Genomic DNA, 17,088 nt, shown 5'->3' on the forward strand with positions numbered 1-17,088 from the left:
GGGTGGGGAGGAATGCATGAGGGTGCATGGGGGTTGGGTGGGGAGGTGTGCGGGCGGGTGCATGGGGAGGGGAGGTGTGCATGTGGGTGTGGAGGGTGTGGGTGCATGGGGGTGGGGAGGGGAGCTGTGCAGGTGGGTGCATGGGGGAGGTGTGCAGCATGCTGGTGCATGGGGGTTGGGTGGGGAGGAGTGCACAAGATGGGGTGATGCACAAGTGTGTCTGGTAGGGTGGAGCTCTGACTGCAGGGGCAAGTGCGATCTGGGTCAGGACAGTTCTCCAAAATTGGCCTTCCCAGCAGCACCCATTGCAATGAGCGCGATTTTAGGTGTCTCATAGGGACTCACAGGGCAAAACCCATCCACACCAGAGGGAGAGTTTAAAACCTGCCTCCAAATTCCTATAGCGTGAGGGAGCCTTTATCTGAGATACTGCAGGGATGGGTGACAGAGAATCGCCATAAGCTCTTAGCAATGTATTGCCTATGACACACAGTTGACCCATTGTGATTCCATCCAGCAGAGGGCGATGCTGAACATATACAATAGACACAGTACAGTACTGACAGCCCCTCTGTAGAGAGATGAGAGGTGACTTGTCTGACATCACCCAGCAGGCGAGGGCAGAGCTGGGAACAGGACCCAGGAGTCCCTGCTCCCAGGCCCGCTCACTAACCCCATTGCTTCCTTTACAGGCGAATCCTTTCGCTGCTGGCACTTTGCCCCTGCGGGTGGAAGCCGGCACGATGGCCACGGCCAGCAGCTGGGCGTGGAAGCCCATCGCACGGGACGCCCTGCTTGCACGCGCCTACCACTCATGCGATGTGGTGCGAGGGAAGCTGCTGCTCTTCGGGGGGCTGAAGTCGGACGAGCCCAAGGAGCCCCCACTGGGGGACGTGGTGGCCTTTGACCCCACCCTGCTGACGGCTGAGACAGTGGGCCCCGACGGCGGGTACCGGCGCAGCCACCACGACACGGCGGTGCTGGCCGACCGCTGGCTGTGCGTGGTGGGGGGCTGGGACGGCGCCCACAGGGTCTCGGCTGTGTGCTGCTGGGACACCGAGCGGGGACAGTGGGAGCGCTGGGCCGAGGGGCCCTCCAACGACCCCCCCGTGGGGCTCAGCAGCCACACCTGTACCAAGGTGTCGGAGCATGAGCTGCGGGTGGTGGGCAGGGAGGGCGGGCTTCGCACCCAGCGGCGCTTCGCCAGCATCTACACCCTGCGCGTCAACCCCGCCACTAAGACCTACTGGTAGGTCCCTTCCTCCCCGACTGGGCTCTGTGGATGGGCCCCCCCACCACACTGAGAGAGGCGCACATGGGGGCGGCTGGGCCGAGTTGCTCACCCCCCTGCAGGGTGGCATCTGATTAAAACTGGGTAGCGGGTTTGAATTTGGACACACCCTTCAGAGGGATTCACCTGTGGGAACCCCAGAGCCCTGGGCTGTCCCCCTGAGATCCAGGCTATGGGGGAAGGGGCCATTGGGTCTGTGCCCAGCACTGGGGAGGACTGTGCCCTAGAAATGGCCATTGCCATACCCGCTGGGCATGAGATCTGGATTATCAACTCCCCGATGCCCAGGAGAGTTGGGATCCAGGGTTTTGGTTCAGCCCATGTGGATTCCACACCCCCAAATTTAAGGTGCTCAGGTCCTAGGGCCCCATGTACTGGGATGCTCCCCTAACTTCCCACCCCTGGGCACTGTGAGTGGGCTGGGTGGCCCATGCCAAGCACCCGTAACGCCTCTCCTTGCTCTAGGTACAAGGAGGAGGAATCGCGGACAGCCTCTCGGGCTGGACACTCGGCCATGCTGCTCCGTGACGCAGGTGGCTACCAGCTGGTGGTGTTCGGGGGCCGTGACTCCTCCGACTGCGAGGTGGCCGGGCGCTGGGGCAAGGGGAAAATCCACGTGAGTGTCTGGCTCTGGGCTGTCACTGCCCCAGAATGAGCCCTTTGCTCCTGCCCCACTCCCCTCAGAGCCCCCTGGTGGGAGATGCCGGGACTGGAGTAGCTGGGAGCTCCCCGCACAGCCAATGCTCCTGTCCCACTCCCCACAGGGCCCCCTGGTGGAAGAGGCCAGGGCTGGAGTACAGTAGCAGGCAAATCCACAAACTGACCCTCCTTCTTCCCTTTCCTTCCTCCTAGGTAGAGTCCATCCATGCCCCCAAGCTGACAGAGCAGCTCTCCCGTCTGGTTGGCTCCGAGACTGGCTCACGGCAGGCTCCGAAAGGCCTGAGGCACCAATCCTGCACGGTGGTGGGTCCCTTTGCGGTGGCTTTTGGTGGGGAGACCCTAACGAAGGGGCGAGACACCGTCTGTAATGATCTCTATGTCTACGATACAAGTAAGAGAGGAGAGCACGGGCGTGCGCGTGTGTGTATGTACTACTGCCCTCCACTGGGTGGAATCAGAACTGCTGAGTCTGTGTGTCACAGCCCCCGTACTGCACAGAGCTAATGGGGAGTCTCCTTTACCTCAGGTGTCAGGTGTTCATACTGGAGACAGGAATCCTAGTGTCACATCACTACACCCATGGGGGCAACCTTTATGTCCCCGCAGAGCTCCCCGCCCCTCTAGCCTCCCTCTAGCCACGTTCTCCTTGATGCTGAAGTGCAGCCTCTACAAACTACAGTTCCTAGCATGCATCACTCCATCCTGCTCACCATTGTGCATTGCCTCTTGGGAGCTGTAGTTTCCACAGGCTGCCCCTGGGGAGTGAAGATGAACCTGACCGCTCAGGCTGTCCTCGCCTGTCAGTCGGGGCGGATCTTGCAATCCGGTCGAGCTGGCGATCCAGACCTGGGCTGGGCATAGTTTGCAGCCTCCGTTCTCCGCCAGCCTTTCCCAGCCATGGTATGACACAAGGGGAGGATTTCAGAGCTTGGCATTCGCTGATTTGGGTCTGGGTTCCAGTGTTGCCACCTCTCACGATGTTATTGCGCGTCTTGCAAGATCTGGTGCTTTTCTCAAAGCCCCGGCTCCTGGAATCATGAGATTAGAGGCGAAACACACCTCTGACCTTGTAAAAAAGTCAGTCTCTAGCCCTCCCAGCTGCAGAGACAAGTGTGTAAATGTGTGACCCCTGAAGCCTAACAGTGAATAGGAAGAACCCAAATTGTATTAGGGGTTTTGTTTTTTTTTTTTGAATGTCCTGATTTTGGGACCTGGCTTGGGATTTTTGAATGGTCAGGGCTGGAGTCCTACTCCTTTACGCTAATGCCCTGTTCACCACGCACTGCCGAGGCCCTGAGTGTGACCGAGAATTGTGGTCTTCCTGTGCGAATCACGAACTCCAGGCTGGTTATGCAGCTAACTGACTCCATCACCTCAAATGTCACAAACCCAGCCAGGAGTGGAAGAATGGCTTGGAAGGAAGGATGGCCCAGTGGCTAGTGGGCTAGCCGGGGCCCTAGGAAACCTTGAATCAGTCCCCATTTGCCACAGATGCCCTGGGGGACCTTGAGCAAGTCACAGGGGCCTAGATTCACAAAGGTACTTTTAGGCACGTAGACAAGCCCACGGGCATATGCTGCGATTCCCAAAGCCACCGCTTGCCTCCAGGCTCCCTACATGCCCAATGGGGAGAGTCATCTTGGACTGTCATCCACAAAAGCCAGCCGGCTAGGAGTTAGGCACCTAGGCTAGCCAATGGGAGATCCTGACAAGAGGGGTGTGTCTTAAGCCCCACACCGCGATCCACAGCCAGGACCCCTCTTTGGAAGTCAGCACCTTCAACTCCTTGTGGCAAGGGGATGCGGGAGACCCCTCCCTTATACCTCTCAGCCCAGCAGTCAGGCAATGTGGGAGACCGCAGTTCACATTCCCCGTCCGCCCGATATGGGAAGGGATTGGAAGAGCAGTCTTGCACCTCTCAGATTTGCATCCCAAACCGTTGGGTTACGAGCTATTCTGATGGGGGGCTCCCTCCACCTCTCCTGTTGGACCTGTTCATTGTGAGTTGGTGTAACGATGCTGGCTTTGGTGGGACACTTCTGAGAGTGTCAATTCAGGATAAATTGCTCAAAGCAGGGCAGTTACAGCCCAAGGCAAACCAAACCAGCCAGACAGAGAAGACTTTGGTTTTACCCCACTGGCTAACCATAAGTCACACAAGCAATTCCCTTAGACACTCCAGTTTCCCAGTATCGCCACCAGTGCCACTCGTTATGGGGACAAAAGGTTATGAAAACCAATACCCCAGTAAAAGAAAAAAGGTTCTCCCGATCCCGAAGGACCAAGCCCCAGGTCAATATACAAATCAGATCTTACCCACAAATCACACTGTTGCCAATCCTTTAGAATCTAAAAGTTTATTCATAGAAGGAAAAAGATATAGATGAGAGCTAGAATTGGTTAAATAGAATCAATTACATACAGTAATGGCAAAGTTCTTGGTTCAGGCTTGTAGCAGTGATGGAATAAACTACATGTTCAAATCAAGTCTCTGAAGTACAGCCACAGCTGGGATGGGTCATTCTGTCCTTTGTTCAGAGCTTCAGTTTGTAGCAAAGTTCCTCCAGAGGTCAGAAGCAGGATTGAAGACCAGATGGAAATAAGGTAGCTGTCTATTATAGTGTCTTCCAGGTGTAAGGACACCTCTTTGTTGTTCCTGTGGAAAATTACAGCAAAATGGAGTTTGGAGTCACATGGGCAAGTCACATGTCCATGCATGACTCCGTTCTTTATAGGTGGCAGCCATTGCTTACATGCTATCTTGAAAGTTCCCAGGAAGACTTCTTATGTGGATTGGAGTCTCCCAAGGGTCATTGTCTGTTAAGTGTTTTTTGATTGGGCACTTAATTTGCAACTTCCTTTCTCAAGAAGCTGACCAAATGCTTTAGAAGGCTACTTCAGAATCAAAACACATCGATACACAAGTACATAGCCAATATTCATAACTTCAACTACAAAAATGATACACACATACAGACAGCATAATCATAATTAGCAAATCATAACCTTTCCATAGACACCTTACATGACAACCTTTGTACAATATTTGCTGCAAATATATAACAGTGGTTGCACCAGTGATACGGTCATAGGTTATATTAATAATGTCACAGTTGGACCACAGAGAGAAAGTAGAAGCATGAGGATGGCTGTGTAGCCTGGTGGTTCGAGCACTCACCCAGGACGTGGGGATCCAGTCCCCTGCTCCACTGACTCTTTAGTTATCGGAAGTGCACCAGCCACACCAGGAGAGATTGACGAGCCCCATCTCAGACTGTCCCATAACCCAGTGGTTAAGGTACTCGCCTGAGAGGTGGCAGATCCCTGTTCAAATCTCTTCCTTTACTGGGGGAGGAGGGACTTGAGCCAGGGGTCACTCACACTCCAGGTGAGCATCCTAACCACTGGGCTAAGAGTTTTAAGTGGGGGGAAGGGGTGTCTTGCTCTTCCAACCCCCCCCCCCCCCAGCTGCTGTATGTGAACTCACCTCCAGGGCCCCCTCCGGTAGGCGGCCTCTGAGCACGCCTGCCGGATCAGATCCTGCCTGCGAGGTAGGCGGCTTGACATCTGTCTTCCCCGGTTCGTGAATCGCCGCGGGGCTCAGATGGGAGATGGGCGTCTGCGCACCTACAGGGGTCAGCAATGCCTGTGCCCAGAGGCAGGAACGCAGACGCCGAGAGAAATTTTGCCTGCAAATATGTCGGTGCCAAGCATAGTCGCCTACGGGGCCAGTGGGAATTTGGTGATTCGCAGTGGAGCCTTAAACTGGGATTTAGGTGCCTAAATACAGATTTAGGTGCCTAAGCCTGGGGTTTAGGCACTTTTGTGACTCTCAAGGCTATAGTCCCTCCATTCCTCACCTGTACAATGAGAGTAACAGCCCTGCCCTGCCTCCTGGGGGTGTTCTGAGGATAAATACATCAAACATTGGGGGGTGCTCAGACATACGGGGCCAGGGGCCAGATAACAAGAGCTTCAGAGAGCTAGAGCAGAGCCAAATGTGCCTCAAAACACACACAGTTAAATAAAACGTTAATATTTTTCCTGCAGTCAATAAAGGCTTATTTTGTGTAGGGTTTCAATAAAAGCCAATTTCTCTTGCTAATAACCAATGAAAGTCTCCCTTGCCCTCCCTGGAAGCTGCTGCTGGTCATTTTCATAAGGCAGCATCTTTAAAAAAGAAAAAAGGAAATACTTTCCATTGCAATGTTATCATTCCCCTGTGGAACTCGCTGCTGCAGGATACAGTGGAGGCAAATTGATTAGTGAGGATTACAAAGAAGGGATTGTAACATTGATACAGCTGAAGACAGCCCCTGCGGTCACAGTAGCCAAGAGAAACTTCTAAGGGTTTTCAGTCCTCATGCTTCAGGGCATGAGCTGGTTGGCAGTCAGGAAGGAATGTATTGCATGGCACAGGTGTGGTATGTTTGGCAAGGGGAGGGTTCTGGTCATTAATATCTGCCTCTGTAGCTTTTGACACTGGTCGCTGTCAACAACGGGAGACTAGACAAGATGGGCCATCTGGAGGAAGCAGGGTACTAGTCCCTGCTGCATGGTGCCTCTGATCATTTGAACTGTAACCGCTCTCCTATGAAAAGAGCTATCATCCCCATTTCACTGATGGAGAAACTGAGGCACGAGAAGGTCACCCAGGGCAGGGCTGGGGTTAGAAGCCAGGAGCCCTGGTTCCCACTCCGCCCTAAATCCCATTCTCCCTGTTTTTTATTTAAATCCTGGAGGAGTCCCAAGCCCATATCTGTTCTGTATGAGCTGTCATCTTCGATGTGCAATAGCTGTGACCTGGAGAGCGGCCTGGGAACTAACACAGCAAGAGGGGCGGAGGGAGCTGGGCATTGACTTTGGCCCGGCCAAAGCTGCTCCTTTCCTATTGTGTTTTCCAGGATGCTCGCCACCGAGCTGGTTCCGCTTCCCCTGCTCCGATCGGGGCCAGAAGAGAGTCGGGCACCGCACATGCCTTTGGAACAACAAGCTCTATCTTGTGGGGGGCTTTGGCCCAGATGGGAAGACCCCCTGCCCTGAGATCTGTGTCTTAGAGATCCCCTAGTGAGGAAGAGGAGAGAGATGAGGATGTTCCCCTCCTCGCTGGCGCCCTCCCCACCCTTTCCCTGGCAATCGTGCCGCTCCTGCAATCAACCCTGAGAGCCAGTGTATATGTAATAAAAGTGCCCCTTGTTGGCCCAGCTCCCCCTCCTCTTCGCAGGGAGCTGCACGCTGGCATCAGGGATTTAACTCAAACACAGAGAGAGATTGGGGAGAAAAAGTTTCTTTGTTAAAGAGTCAGACTCCCACCCCGCCGCCGGTCTCTAGGAACACGCAGTCGGTTCTCTACAGCCTCCAGCACAGCCAGGAGAAGCCAGGTGTGGTGGTGCTGACATGTCGCAGGGGGAAAGAAACCAAACATGGCTGAATGGGGCAGGTCCTGGTGATCTACCGAGAGCGGGGGAAGGGCAGGGAGCTGTTCTCTTCCCCCACGGATCACCGTTAAAATAAAGCCTTCCACCCTCTCGAGAATTCATCAGAGGAAATGACTGGCCGGCCCGGCCCTTGTCCGAGGCAGGGCCGGGAAACAACCTGGTGCTAGACAGCCTCGCTCCCCTAGTTCGTGTGTGAAATGAGGAGAGCGAACGGGCGAGTGCCTGCACCAGCAGCCCCCAGGAAGGCGGCTGCACCCTCCAGCACCCAGACTGGTTTCTCCGAGGTTTCAAGCCGCGCTGTCGGCAGATCGCTTAGTACGACCAGCCCAGCCCTCAGCTCATGCCAGGAGAAAGGACCTTGGCTTCCATACGGCTCTCACGGCACCACAGCCAGAAACTTTCCCACATTCGTATGCCAAGTGAGCGCCTTGTAAAATTAAAGAGTCCTCTGCTGAGACAAGTCCCTGGCCAAAGGACTTGGCATTAATCACTTCCTAAAAATAACTCGGGCCCGTGTTTGCTTCCCCCTTCAGCGCATGATATGATGGGACATCACAGCCTCTCGGACTCTTCTGCCAGCCACGTGGTCCTGCAGATGTACCCCACCCTATGGGGGGCCATATGTGCCCACCACTTCCCTTGGGGGGCACACTCAGTAAAGTGCCAGGGACGGGCTGGTCTCGTTTCTGCCCCTCCCAGAAGGTCACAGCTGAGGCACGGGGGTTGGGGCTCGAAGGGCAGCTTGATGTTGCCTCCTCAGGATGCTGTAGAGGAGCAAAGAGAACCAACCTTGCTGGGGAGGGGCGCTGGGGGAGAGGATTCCTGCTCTAACATGCGCATGCCCACGCCCAGCTGTGCTCACCCTCTGTATGTTCCAGCCCTTTCCACCAGCCCCAGGGCTGGCTTGTCTAGTTAGGCTGTAAGCTCTTTGATGCGAGGACTGTGCGGTGTGTGTGCAGCGTCCAGTACAGGAGCTCCGATCCAAGCTGGGGGTCCCCTTAGCACTACTGGACTACATGCACTAACTGTTTCAGACTCTCTGCAAGCTCAGACGGGCATCTCTGCAGCGGAGGTGGGTTTTCTTTGCACTCGTAACACCTAGAGATTGAGTTTTTAAAAATATCTTCTGCTGAGACTGTGGAGAAGAAGGTCTGTGCGTGCCCCACCCCCTCCATAGGGTTCTGGAATCAAGCCCCAAAACACTGGGCTGAACTGCCAAAGTCATCTCCCAGCAATCACTGGGGTCACTTGGCTGGACTCTCTGGGGTCACAGCTCCCAAGTCCTGGCCTGGAATCAGGAGGGATTAGTGCAGATTGGGTCCAGGCTGCGTCTACCCAGCAGGTCACAGAGAGTTTGTCTCCCACTCCTGGCTTAGCTCCAGTCATCCATTCCCCACTAGCAGTGCAGGAGTGTTTTATTTCAGGCCCAGGGATTGCAGTTTCAGCAGGGAGCGGACTGGTGAACCTCAAACTATCCCGGCCCAAGCTATTGCAAACTGGGTTTTGCCCTGGAAAAGCAAAGGCTTGGAAAAGCCAAGCCTTCTGACAGCCAGCACCTGAGTGTGCTGGGAGGGTAGGAACAGAAGGATGGATCCTCTGTGGATATAAAGGGTGCAGCACCATGCATCCATCAGCTAAGGAGCTGGACTAGAATATATAGCACCCATGGTTCTATTTCACCAAAAACTGCACCACAGCTAACTTTGTTCTGCGGCGGGGCTGGATGGGCTGTAGAGCAGTGGGGGGGTTTTCTGGCCACCGAGCTGATGCCCGTGACCCAACGGAGCTGGGGACGAGGGGTTTGGGGAGTGGGAGGGGCTCAGGGCTGGGGCAGAGGGTTGGGGTGTGGGGGTGAGGGCTGTGGGATTTGGGGTGCAGGAGAGTGCTCTGTGTTTGTGGGGGCTCAGGGCTGGGGGTGCAGGCTCTGGGGTGGGGCTGGGGATGAGGGGTTTGGGGTGCAGGAAGGGACTCTGGGGTGGGGGGGGCTCAGGGCTGGGGCAGGGGATTGGGGCACAGGCTTGCCTCAGTGGTGCAGCGGGGGTGCTAAGGCAGCCTGTCCTGGCACCGCGGATCATGCTGCGCCCCAGAAGTGGCCAGCAGCAGGTCTGGCTCCTAGGCGGAGGCGCGCAAGTGGATCCGCGTGGATCTCACCTGTGGGCACCACCCACCTCATTCCCTCAGCTTCCATTGGGTGGCTTGTGGCCAATGGGAGTGCAGAATCAGTGCTCGTGGCGGGGGCAGCACGCGGAACCCTGTGGCCGCCCCGCATAGGAGCCGGACCTGCTGCTGGCTGCATCCAGGGCTCAGCGCGATGTCAGAACAGGTAGGGACCGACGGGACTTTTAACTGCCTGGTGGGCGGTGCTGACCGGAGCCGCTGCGACCCACTGCCTTCCATTCTGCACCCCAGTACTGGGTCGCGACCCGCCGTTTGAAAACCACTGGTGTAGAGCAGCGGCAGTGATTCAGCCTAGAGCAAACCAGCTGCAAATTCTCTAACCTAGGATGCACCCCAGCCTCCCGCGTTCTTGTGCTAACACTAACGGAGCCGCCAGTTGCAGGATCTCTGCCGCTGGAGGCCAAGCTGTTGAAATTCAAGTCCTCTCTCCAAAAGCCCGTCAAAGCCGATGGCCGAGCATGTTTGATGCCCTGCAAGCAGTCGAGGAATCCGTGGCGAAGGAGAGGGATTGGTTCCACAAACAGAGCACCCCACATATGGTTACCGACTTTGGCTCTAAAGTTAGGCCAGGACTAAAAAACAAGTGGTTTAGTGGCATCCCAGCAAACAGGGAAAGAAAAACAAATAAGGAGGATAGGGATAAGATAGAGATAAGAGGGAAGGTGATCTCATGGATTGGTAACTGGTTAAAAGAGAGGAAACAAAGGGTAGGAATAAATGGTCAGTTTTCAGAATGGAGAGGTAAATAGTGGTGTCCTCCAGGGATCTGTACTGGGACCAGTCCTATTCAACATATTTATAAATAATCTGGAAAAAGGGGTAAATAGTGAGGTGGCAAAATTTGCAGATACAAAATTACTAAAGATAGTTAAGACCCAGGCAGACTGTGAAGAGCTACAAAAGGATCTCACAAACTGGGTGACTGGGCAACAAAATGGCAGATGAAATTTAATGTTGATTAATGCAAAGTAATGCACATTGGAAAACATAATCCCAACTATACACATACAATGGTGGGGTCTAAATTAGCTGTTACCTCTCAAGAAAGAGACCTTGGAGTCATTGTGGATAGTTCTCTGAAAACATCCACTCAGTGTGCAGCAGCAGTCAAAAAAGCGAACAGAATGCTGGGAATAATTAAGAAAGGGATAGATAATAGGACAGAAATATCATGTTGCCTCTATATAAATCCATGGTACACCCACACCTTGAATACTGTGCGCAGATGTGGTCACCCCATCTCAAAACAGATATATTGGAATTGGAAAAGGTTCAGAAAAGGGCAATAAAAATTATTAGGGGTATGGAACAGCTTACCCACTGGGATTTTCAGCTTGGAAAAGAGATGGCTAAGGGGAGATATGATTGAGGTCTATAAAATCATGACTGGCGTACAGAAAGTAGATAAGGAAGTGTTGTTTACTACTTCTCATAACACAAGAACTAGGGGTCACCAAATGAAATTAATAGGCAGCGGGTTTAAAACAAACAAAAGGAAGTATTTCTTCACACAACACACAGTCAACCTGTGGAACTCCTTGCCAGAGGATGTTGTGAAGGCTAAGATCATAACAGGGTTCAAAAAAGAACTAGATAAGTTCATGGAGGATAGGTCCAGCAATGGCTATTAGCCAGGATGGGCAGGGATGGTGTCTTAGCCTCTGTTTGCCAGAAGCTGGGAATGAGCGACAGGGCATGGATCACTTGATGATCACCTGCTCTGTTCATTCCCTCTGGGGCACCTGGCACTGGCCACGGTCGGAAGACAGGATACTGGGCTAGATGGACCCTTGGTCTGACCCAGTAGGGCCATTCTTATGTCAGGTCTAAAAGCGAGTGAACACCAAATACAGTCAGTTTGCACTAAGCAAGAGCTGAGTGATGAATGCTTGAAATTCTGTACAGTTCCCAGCTGTCGACTTGTTTGTCCCACCGTGTGTCCTATTTCTAGATGCATCCTGGGGGTTCAGGATGTCAAACCCTTCGATCTCCTTCCTTGGACAGTTCGTAGCACCACCAAGTCTAGGCTGATCCAATTAAATCATCATCGGGATGTGGGCCATGCCGCAGCTGCAAACTTTCCTGCTTAGCGCTGTGCTTTTTGGCTGTACATTTTAAAAGATCAACATGCTCAAGTTTCTGGCTAGGGTGATCTTCCCAGTGGCATCTTAGGGAACTGGACAGGTTTGCATTAGGCCAGGGATTATAGTGAACTGGGAGACGTCCCAAACTGCGATCTCCCTTCAGCAGCGGGGGCAGCAGAGCTGTGAAAGCAATATCCTTTCACCAGGTAATGGAAGGGGAGCTGCTCTGGGCTAAGTTATAAACCCTGCATGCTGGTCTGGCAATTGCGATGTTACTGGAGGACTAGATTGGTTTCGTTTAATGAAGGTGCAGCTGTAAGGAATAACAGCTCCAGCTAAGCCATTTCTCAGCAAACACGTGAGAAGTCAAGAGACAGCGTCAGGCTGGGAAGAGGCCTGGGAACCAGACGGTAGCAGCTTGAAAAGAGACCAGAGTCCTCAAGTTCAAGGCCAGATCAGCTAGACCCCTCTAGCACAGGCCATTAAACGCAACACCCGCACAACAAGCCGACCCCCAGAATCAGACCATTGCACGTGGGCGTTGTGGGGGAGCTGTTCAGGGAGGTCTTTGGGGGAACTGGTGTGTGTGAAGTCAGGCCTGGCTTGGGGAGGGCAAGGCCTTAGGGGGCTGGAGCACATGACTTATGAGGAGAGGCTGAGGGAACTGGGATTGTTTAGTCTGCAGAAGAGAAGAATGAGGGGGGATTTGATAGCTACTTTCAACTACCTGAAAGGGGGTTCCAGAGAGGATGGATCTAGACTGTTCTCAGTGGTACCAGATGACAGAACAAGGAGTAATGGACTCAAGTTGCAGTGGCGGAGGTTTAGGTTGGATATTAGGAAAAACTTTTTCACTAGGAGGGTGGTGAAGCACTGGAATGGGTTACCTAGGGAGGTGGTAGAATCGCCTTCCTTAGAGGTTTTTAAGGTCAGGCTTGACAAAGCCCTGGCTGGGATGATTTAGTTGGGAATTGGTCCTGCTTTGAGCAGGGGGTTGGACTAGATGACCTCCTGAGGTCCCTTCCAACCCTGATATTCTATGAAGACAGGCCTGGGTATAGACTGTCTGTGATTTGAAATCCATTCCCCCCACAAACACTTTGTTAAAATAAACAAGCCTGGGGGAGAGGGATAGCTCAGTGGTTTGAGCATTGGCCTGCTAAACCCAGGGTTGTGAGTTCAATCCTTGAGGGGGCCACTTAGGGATCTGGGGCAAAATCAGTACTTGGTCCTGCTAGTGAAGGCAGCGGGCTGGACTCGATGACCTCTCAAGTATATCTCCATATATTTATTTATTTTAAGCAGCAGCTTGGTCGCTGTATTCAGCACTGGGCCCAGCTGCCGAAGGGAAGAACCAAACCCAGCAGGGTGCTGAAGCCCAGGGCCCAGGCGAAAAGTGGGACAATCCCAGGACTCCGCGGCAGGAGAGCTGACGGCCTGAGGGTGGGGGCAGTCAGAGCGAGCTCCGAGATGCCTCTAGACCTGTCCCCGTGACACCGAGCTCTGCTAGAACCGAGCAGCCTCCACTGATGAGCCGGCTGGGAGAGAATGGCCACAGATGGGGAAATCAGCTTCATCCATAAGCATCCGATGCATCCAGCAGGGATCCCAGAGCCTGGCCTCGAGTCAGACCTTGGGAAGCTGCTGCCAAGACCATCGGGTCTCGTGGGGTTTTAAGGACACGGGGGGTGCTGCGGGCAGGGCCAACGCTCTCATCCTTGGTTTGGTTTTCGTGCGTTCGGTTCCTGAGCCCGCAGGTGGCTGGGAGCTGGGCATGGACTTGCTCGTTCTCACTTCTGGAAGGCAGCACGTGGTGGCAGTTCAGTAGCTTGCAGATGCAGGGCGTAGCTGCCTGGCAGCGTCCGAGGCGAGAGTTTCTGCAGAGAGCAGACGTCGCGACCGAACTCAATTCTTCACGAACCCCGATTTTCCATATAACCGTGGATGGAAAATTCTCCACCAGCCCTAACGGGAAGGCTCCCGGTGACTTTCCCTGCTGGCGGCAGGGACCAGCCGGGAGAAGATTCCCATGGAATGAAACAGGTGCGATGCAGCCACCCTGACTCCCATTCCTCCACATGGCCAATACTGCGGCCAGGCAGCCATCTGGCTCCACTTGTTGCCAGGGGGCTGATTAGACTCATTTGTCACTCGCCGCCAGCCGGGGCTCTGGAACAGGAGCCTCTCCCCGAGACAGGAGCCTCCCAGGACCTCTCCTGCAAGCGGGAGGGTCGGCCGGCTGGAGGCCCTGGTGGTGGGCCGCAGATCCTTGTTCTTTCTACCCAGCAGCTCAAATCCAGCTATGGCATGGCCGCGAGGGATGCCTGCTTGCTGGCGTACGAGAGCCGCGCCTCAGTGCAGCTCCTGGGAGCAGGCATCCGCATAAAAACCCCAGTGTGGCATCTGGCTCCCATACCAGCAATATCGGCAGAACTCAAGGACCCATCCCTACCCGGTAGCCGGTGCCCCTGCTCGGTGGGCAAAAACTAACCTCTAGGGGGCCAGTCCAGCCCCTCCCCCAGCCCCACATTCACCTAAGCTCGTGACAGAAAAATGTTTATTTAACAACAACAAAAAATATTACAAGAGCGACACCAAATAATAAAGTTAAGCCTCAGAGGTCAGGGAGGGGGAGGGATGCAGAAAGTCCTTTGGGTAGGGGTCTGGACACAATGGTCTCCCTCCTAGGAGACCAGGACCCCGGCAGAGCTGGTCTTGGCTCCCGCCCCGTCGGAGCTCTCCTTGGGCGGTGGCTTCTGGTCGTCCTCCCCCATCACGCGGATGTTGTGCTTCTCCCGGAACTCGTTCAGCTCCTGGCCCTTCGCCTGCAGCTGCTGGGTCAGGGTCTCGATGATTTTGTTGATCTGCAGGGTTGGAAGCAGGGAGGGAAGGAGTCAGTCAGGGCTGGGGTGCAGGGCGGGTACTGGCACGCGCCTCCTTCCACCCCCCTAGGGTGGGCACACTTTTTGGCCTGAGGGCCACATCTGGGAATAGGAATTGTATGGCGGGCCATGAATGCTGACAAAATTGGGGTTGGGGTGCGGGAGGGGGTGAGGGCTCTGGTTGGGGGAGTGGGCTCTGGGGATAAGGAGTTTGGGGTGTAGGAGGGTGCTCTGGGGCTGGGACCGAGGGGTTGGGAGGGCAGGAGGGGGATCAGGACTGGGGCAGGGATTTGGAGCATGGGGAGAGGCTCAGGGGTGCAGGCTCCGAGCAGCGCTTACCTCAAGCAGCGGCATGTCCCTTCTCTGGCTCCTACGCGGAGGCGCAGCCAGGCGGTTCTGCACGCTGCCCCAGCCGCAGGTACCGCCCCGGCAGATCCCATTGGAGTGCATAGGAGCTGGAGCAGGGCCATGCCGTGGCTTCCAGGAGCCGCGTGGGACAGCCTCCGACCCAGCGCCCTGGCTGGAGCGCCGGAGCGGGGCCGGGCTGCATGATGCGGCCCCCGACCCAGCGCCCCAGCTTGAGCGCCGGAGTGGGGCCAAGCCACGTGGTGCGGCCCGTGACCCAGTGCCCCGGAGCGGGGAAAGCCCCAGACCCCGCTCCCCAGCGGGAGCTCGCAGGCTGCCTTAAAACGGCTCTGTGCTCACTGTGAGGCAGGCACTGCTGCTCCCAGCTCCCTGAAGGGGAAAGGGAAGCAATCAGCACAGCCCTGCCAGAGATCAACGATTAAAATTAGGAACTGAGAAGAGCCCAAGCACAGGAGCCCGGACGCCTGGGTTCTATTCCTGTCTCAGTTACTGACTCGCTGTGACAGCCCGGCCTGGGAAAACGTGGGAACTGTAAGATTTTAATGAGAAATACACGCGACTCAGTGTCCCCTCACACTCTGTGCTACCCCCTGGATGAGAAGGGGTTAATTGCCCCTTTTGGACAAGGGATGGCTTGGTAGGGTCTCTCTGGGACCCAGGGCTGGGAGGTTCTACAGGGGCCAAACTCCCCCTGAAATCCAGCGGACACTGATCCTCTCCAGCTCCCTCGCAGAGCCCAATGGAGAGGGGTCCAGCACCTCCCCACTCCCAGACACAATGCCCTGTCCACCTCTGCACTAATCACGTCATGGCCCCTCCAGCAAGATGGAGAAGACGCTCCATCACCAAGAGAAACAGGGTGCAGTCATACCAGTGGGGCTTAGAGAGTAGCGGGATTCCACAGGAGAGCCTGTGTGGCCGCCTTTGGGGGCGGTGCCCTCCCCAGATCCTGGCGGTGCCCTGCACCCGCATTACCTGCTCTTTGTTGCTCTCCAGGGCAGGGAGGACCTCCTTGACGGTGCGCTCCACCAGCACCCCGCCCACCATGCGGTAACACTTGCGGGTGGGGTCCACCTCTCGCAACGTGTCGATGACCAGGCTGTGGGAAAGGCAGACGCTGCTGAAGTCCCTCCAGACCCCACAGAGACCGTACGGCCAGGGCTGCAGATCCACAGGGCCTGGCCACGCGGGATAGTCTCAGGCCCAGCTTACCCGATACCCAGGGCCCTGTGTTCAGAGTCACGATGGGATCAGAGCCCAAAGCAAGCCCCACATGCCAAGGCCAAAGCCCTACATCTCCATGGGATGCCGCCACCATCCCCCTGCCTATGGCTGGTAACGCCCACTAGGCCAGCGATTATTTCCAACAGCGCGTTGGTTCTTTGGGTGCCTTCTCCCAAGGTCTCAGCTCTCACCATGATCTCCAGGCAGCCCGGCCCAGAACCTCCTTCCCTCCTTCCGCCCCCCACCAGGGGGGTGACTCATTTCTTTGGCTGCTGTGCTTTCTCCAGGCCCCTTAGCTCACCCACCTACAGCCCCTAACGACCCGGACTCCAGCTCTGCCCCCCTCCCTTCCCCGTCTGGCCCCACTGACCAGTCCAGGGAGCACACAGTGCTCCAATTCAGGATCCCCTGCAGGGAGAGCTGGCGGGCAAGCAGCAGGCAGGTGCCCGCGGGGAGCCCTCTTGGGGTGCCAGCTGGGACTTGGGAGACCCCAGTTCAATTCCTGACTCCACCAGAGTCCCTGGGCAACCCCGGGTCCCAGGCCCTCAGCGTCTCGGGGCCTGAGAGATTGGGGTTCTCTGCAAGAGCAGGGGCGGGGCCCGTCTCACCGGGCACGGCCCAGACACAGAGCCACCAGGATCAGGGCCACGCCACGTCCGGCTCGGCCCCTGCGTGAGCCGCGGGGGATCTGGGAGAAGGGCCACGTGCTGCGCAGCGGGGAGCCCCCAGGGCAGCTCAGCGCGGGGGGAGAGGGGTCCGATCCTGCCCCACCTGTGCTCGTTCAGCTCCAGCTCCAGCTCCGCCGCCTTCGAGGCCAGGCCCCGCTGCTCCTGCCGCAGCCGGTTGAACCCGGCCACCACCTGCAGGGGGAGGGGAAGGTCAGTCGGGGGGGGGGGAACCCCACTCAATATACACCCCCCTTCGGTGCGATGGACCCGCCCGAAATACACACACTCCCCCCCCCC

At 55.8% G+C, this 17,088-nt stretch overlaps 2 protein-coding genes across 2 annotated transcripts in view; one reads left to right on the forward strand and one right to left on the reverse strand.

Moving 5' to 3' along the window:
• Positions 1-581: 581 nt before the first annotated feature.
• Positions 582-7,115, forward strand: KLHDC9 (kelch domain containing 9). Its single transcript, XM_024201965.3, has 4 exons — positions 582-1,249; positions 1,757-1,907; positions 2,144-2,342; positions 6,856-7,115. Exons 1-4 carry the CDS (start codon positions 582-584, stop codon positions 7,017-7,019), a joined length of 1,182 nt encoding a protein of 393 aa, XP_024057733.2. The 3' UTR covers positions 7,020-7,115.
• Positions 7,116-14,191: 7,076 nt separating this feature from the next.
• PFDN2 (prefoldin subunit 2) overlaps positions 14,192-17,088 on the reverse strand; it is a 3,367-nt gene continuing 470 nt past the window's right edge. The window contains exons 2-4 of the mRNA XM_029913491.1: positions 16,895-16,983; positions 15,875-15,998; positions 14,192-14,515 (exon numbers count right to left, since the gene is read on the reverse strand). Of these exons, the coding sequence (XP_029769351.1) occupies positions 14,336-14,515; positions 15,875-15,998; positions 16,895-16,983 (393 nt within the window). The 3' untranslated portion in view covers positions 14,192-14,335. The remainder of the gene's footprint in view (positions 14,516-15,874; positions 15,999-16,894; positions 16,984-17,088) is intronic.

The sequence above is a fragment of the Terrapene carolina genome, unplaced genomic scaffold (genome assembly GCF_002925995.2).
Source record: "Terrapene carolina triunguis isolate 2854851 unplaced genomic scaffold, T_m_triunguis-2.0 Scaffold675, whole genome shotgun sequence".
NCBI classification, from domain to species: Eukaryota; Metazoa; Chordata; order Testudines; family Emydidae; genus Terrapene; species Terrapene triunguis.

Bases quoted from the DNA above. Each gene is read 5' to 3' on its own strand.
- KLHDC9 (XM_024201965.3), top strand. From the start codon at position 582: ATGAGAGGTGACTTGTCTGACATCACCCAGCAGGCGAGGGCAGAGCTG. The intron at 1,908-2,143 runs GTGAGTGTCTGG...CCTTCCTCCTAG, and splicing joins GGGGCAAGGGGAAAATCCAC to GTAGAGTCCATCCATGCCCC. The intron at 2,343-6,855 runs GTAAGAGAGGAG...TGTGTTTTCCAG, and splicing joins TCTCTATGTCTACGATACAA to GATGCTCGCCACCGAGCTGG.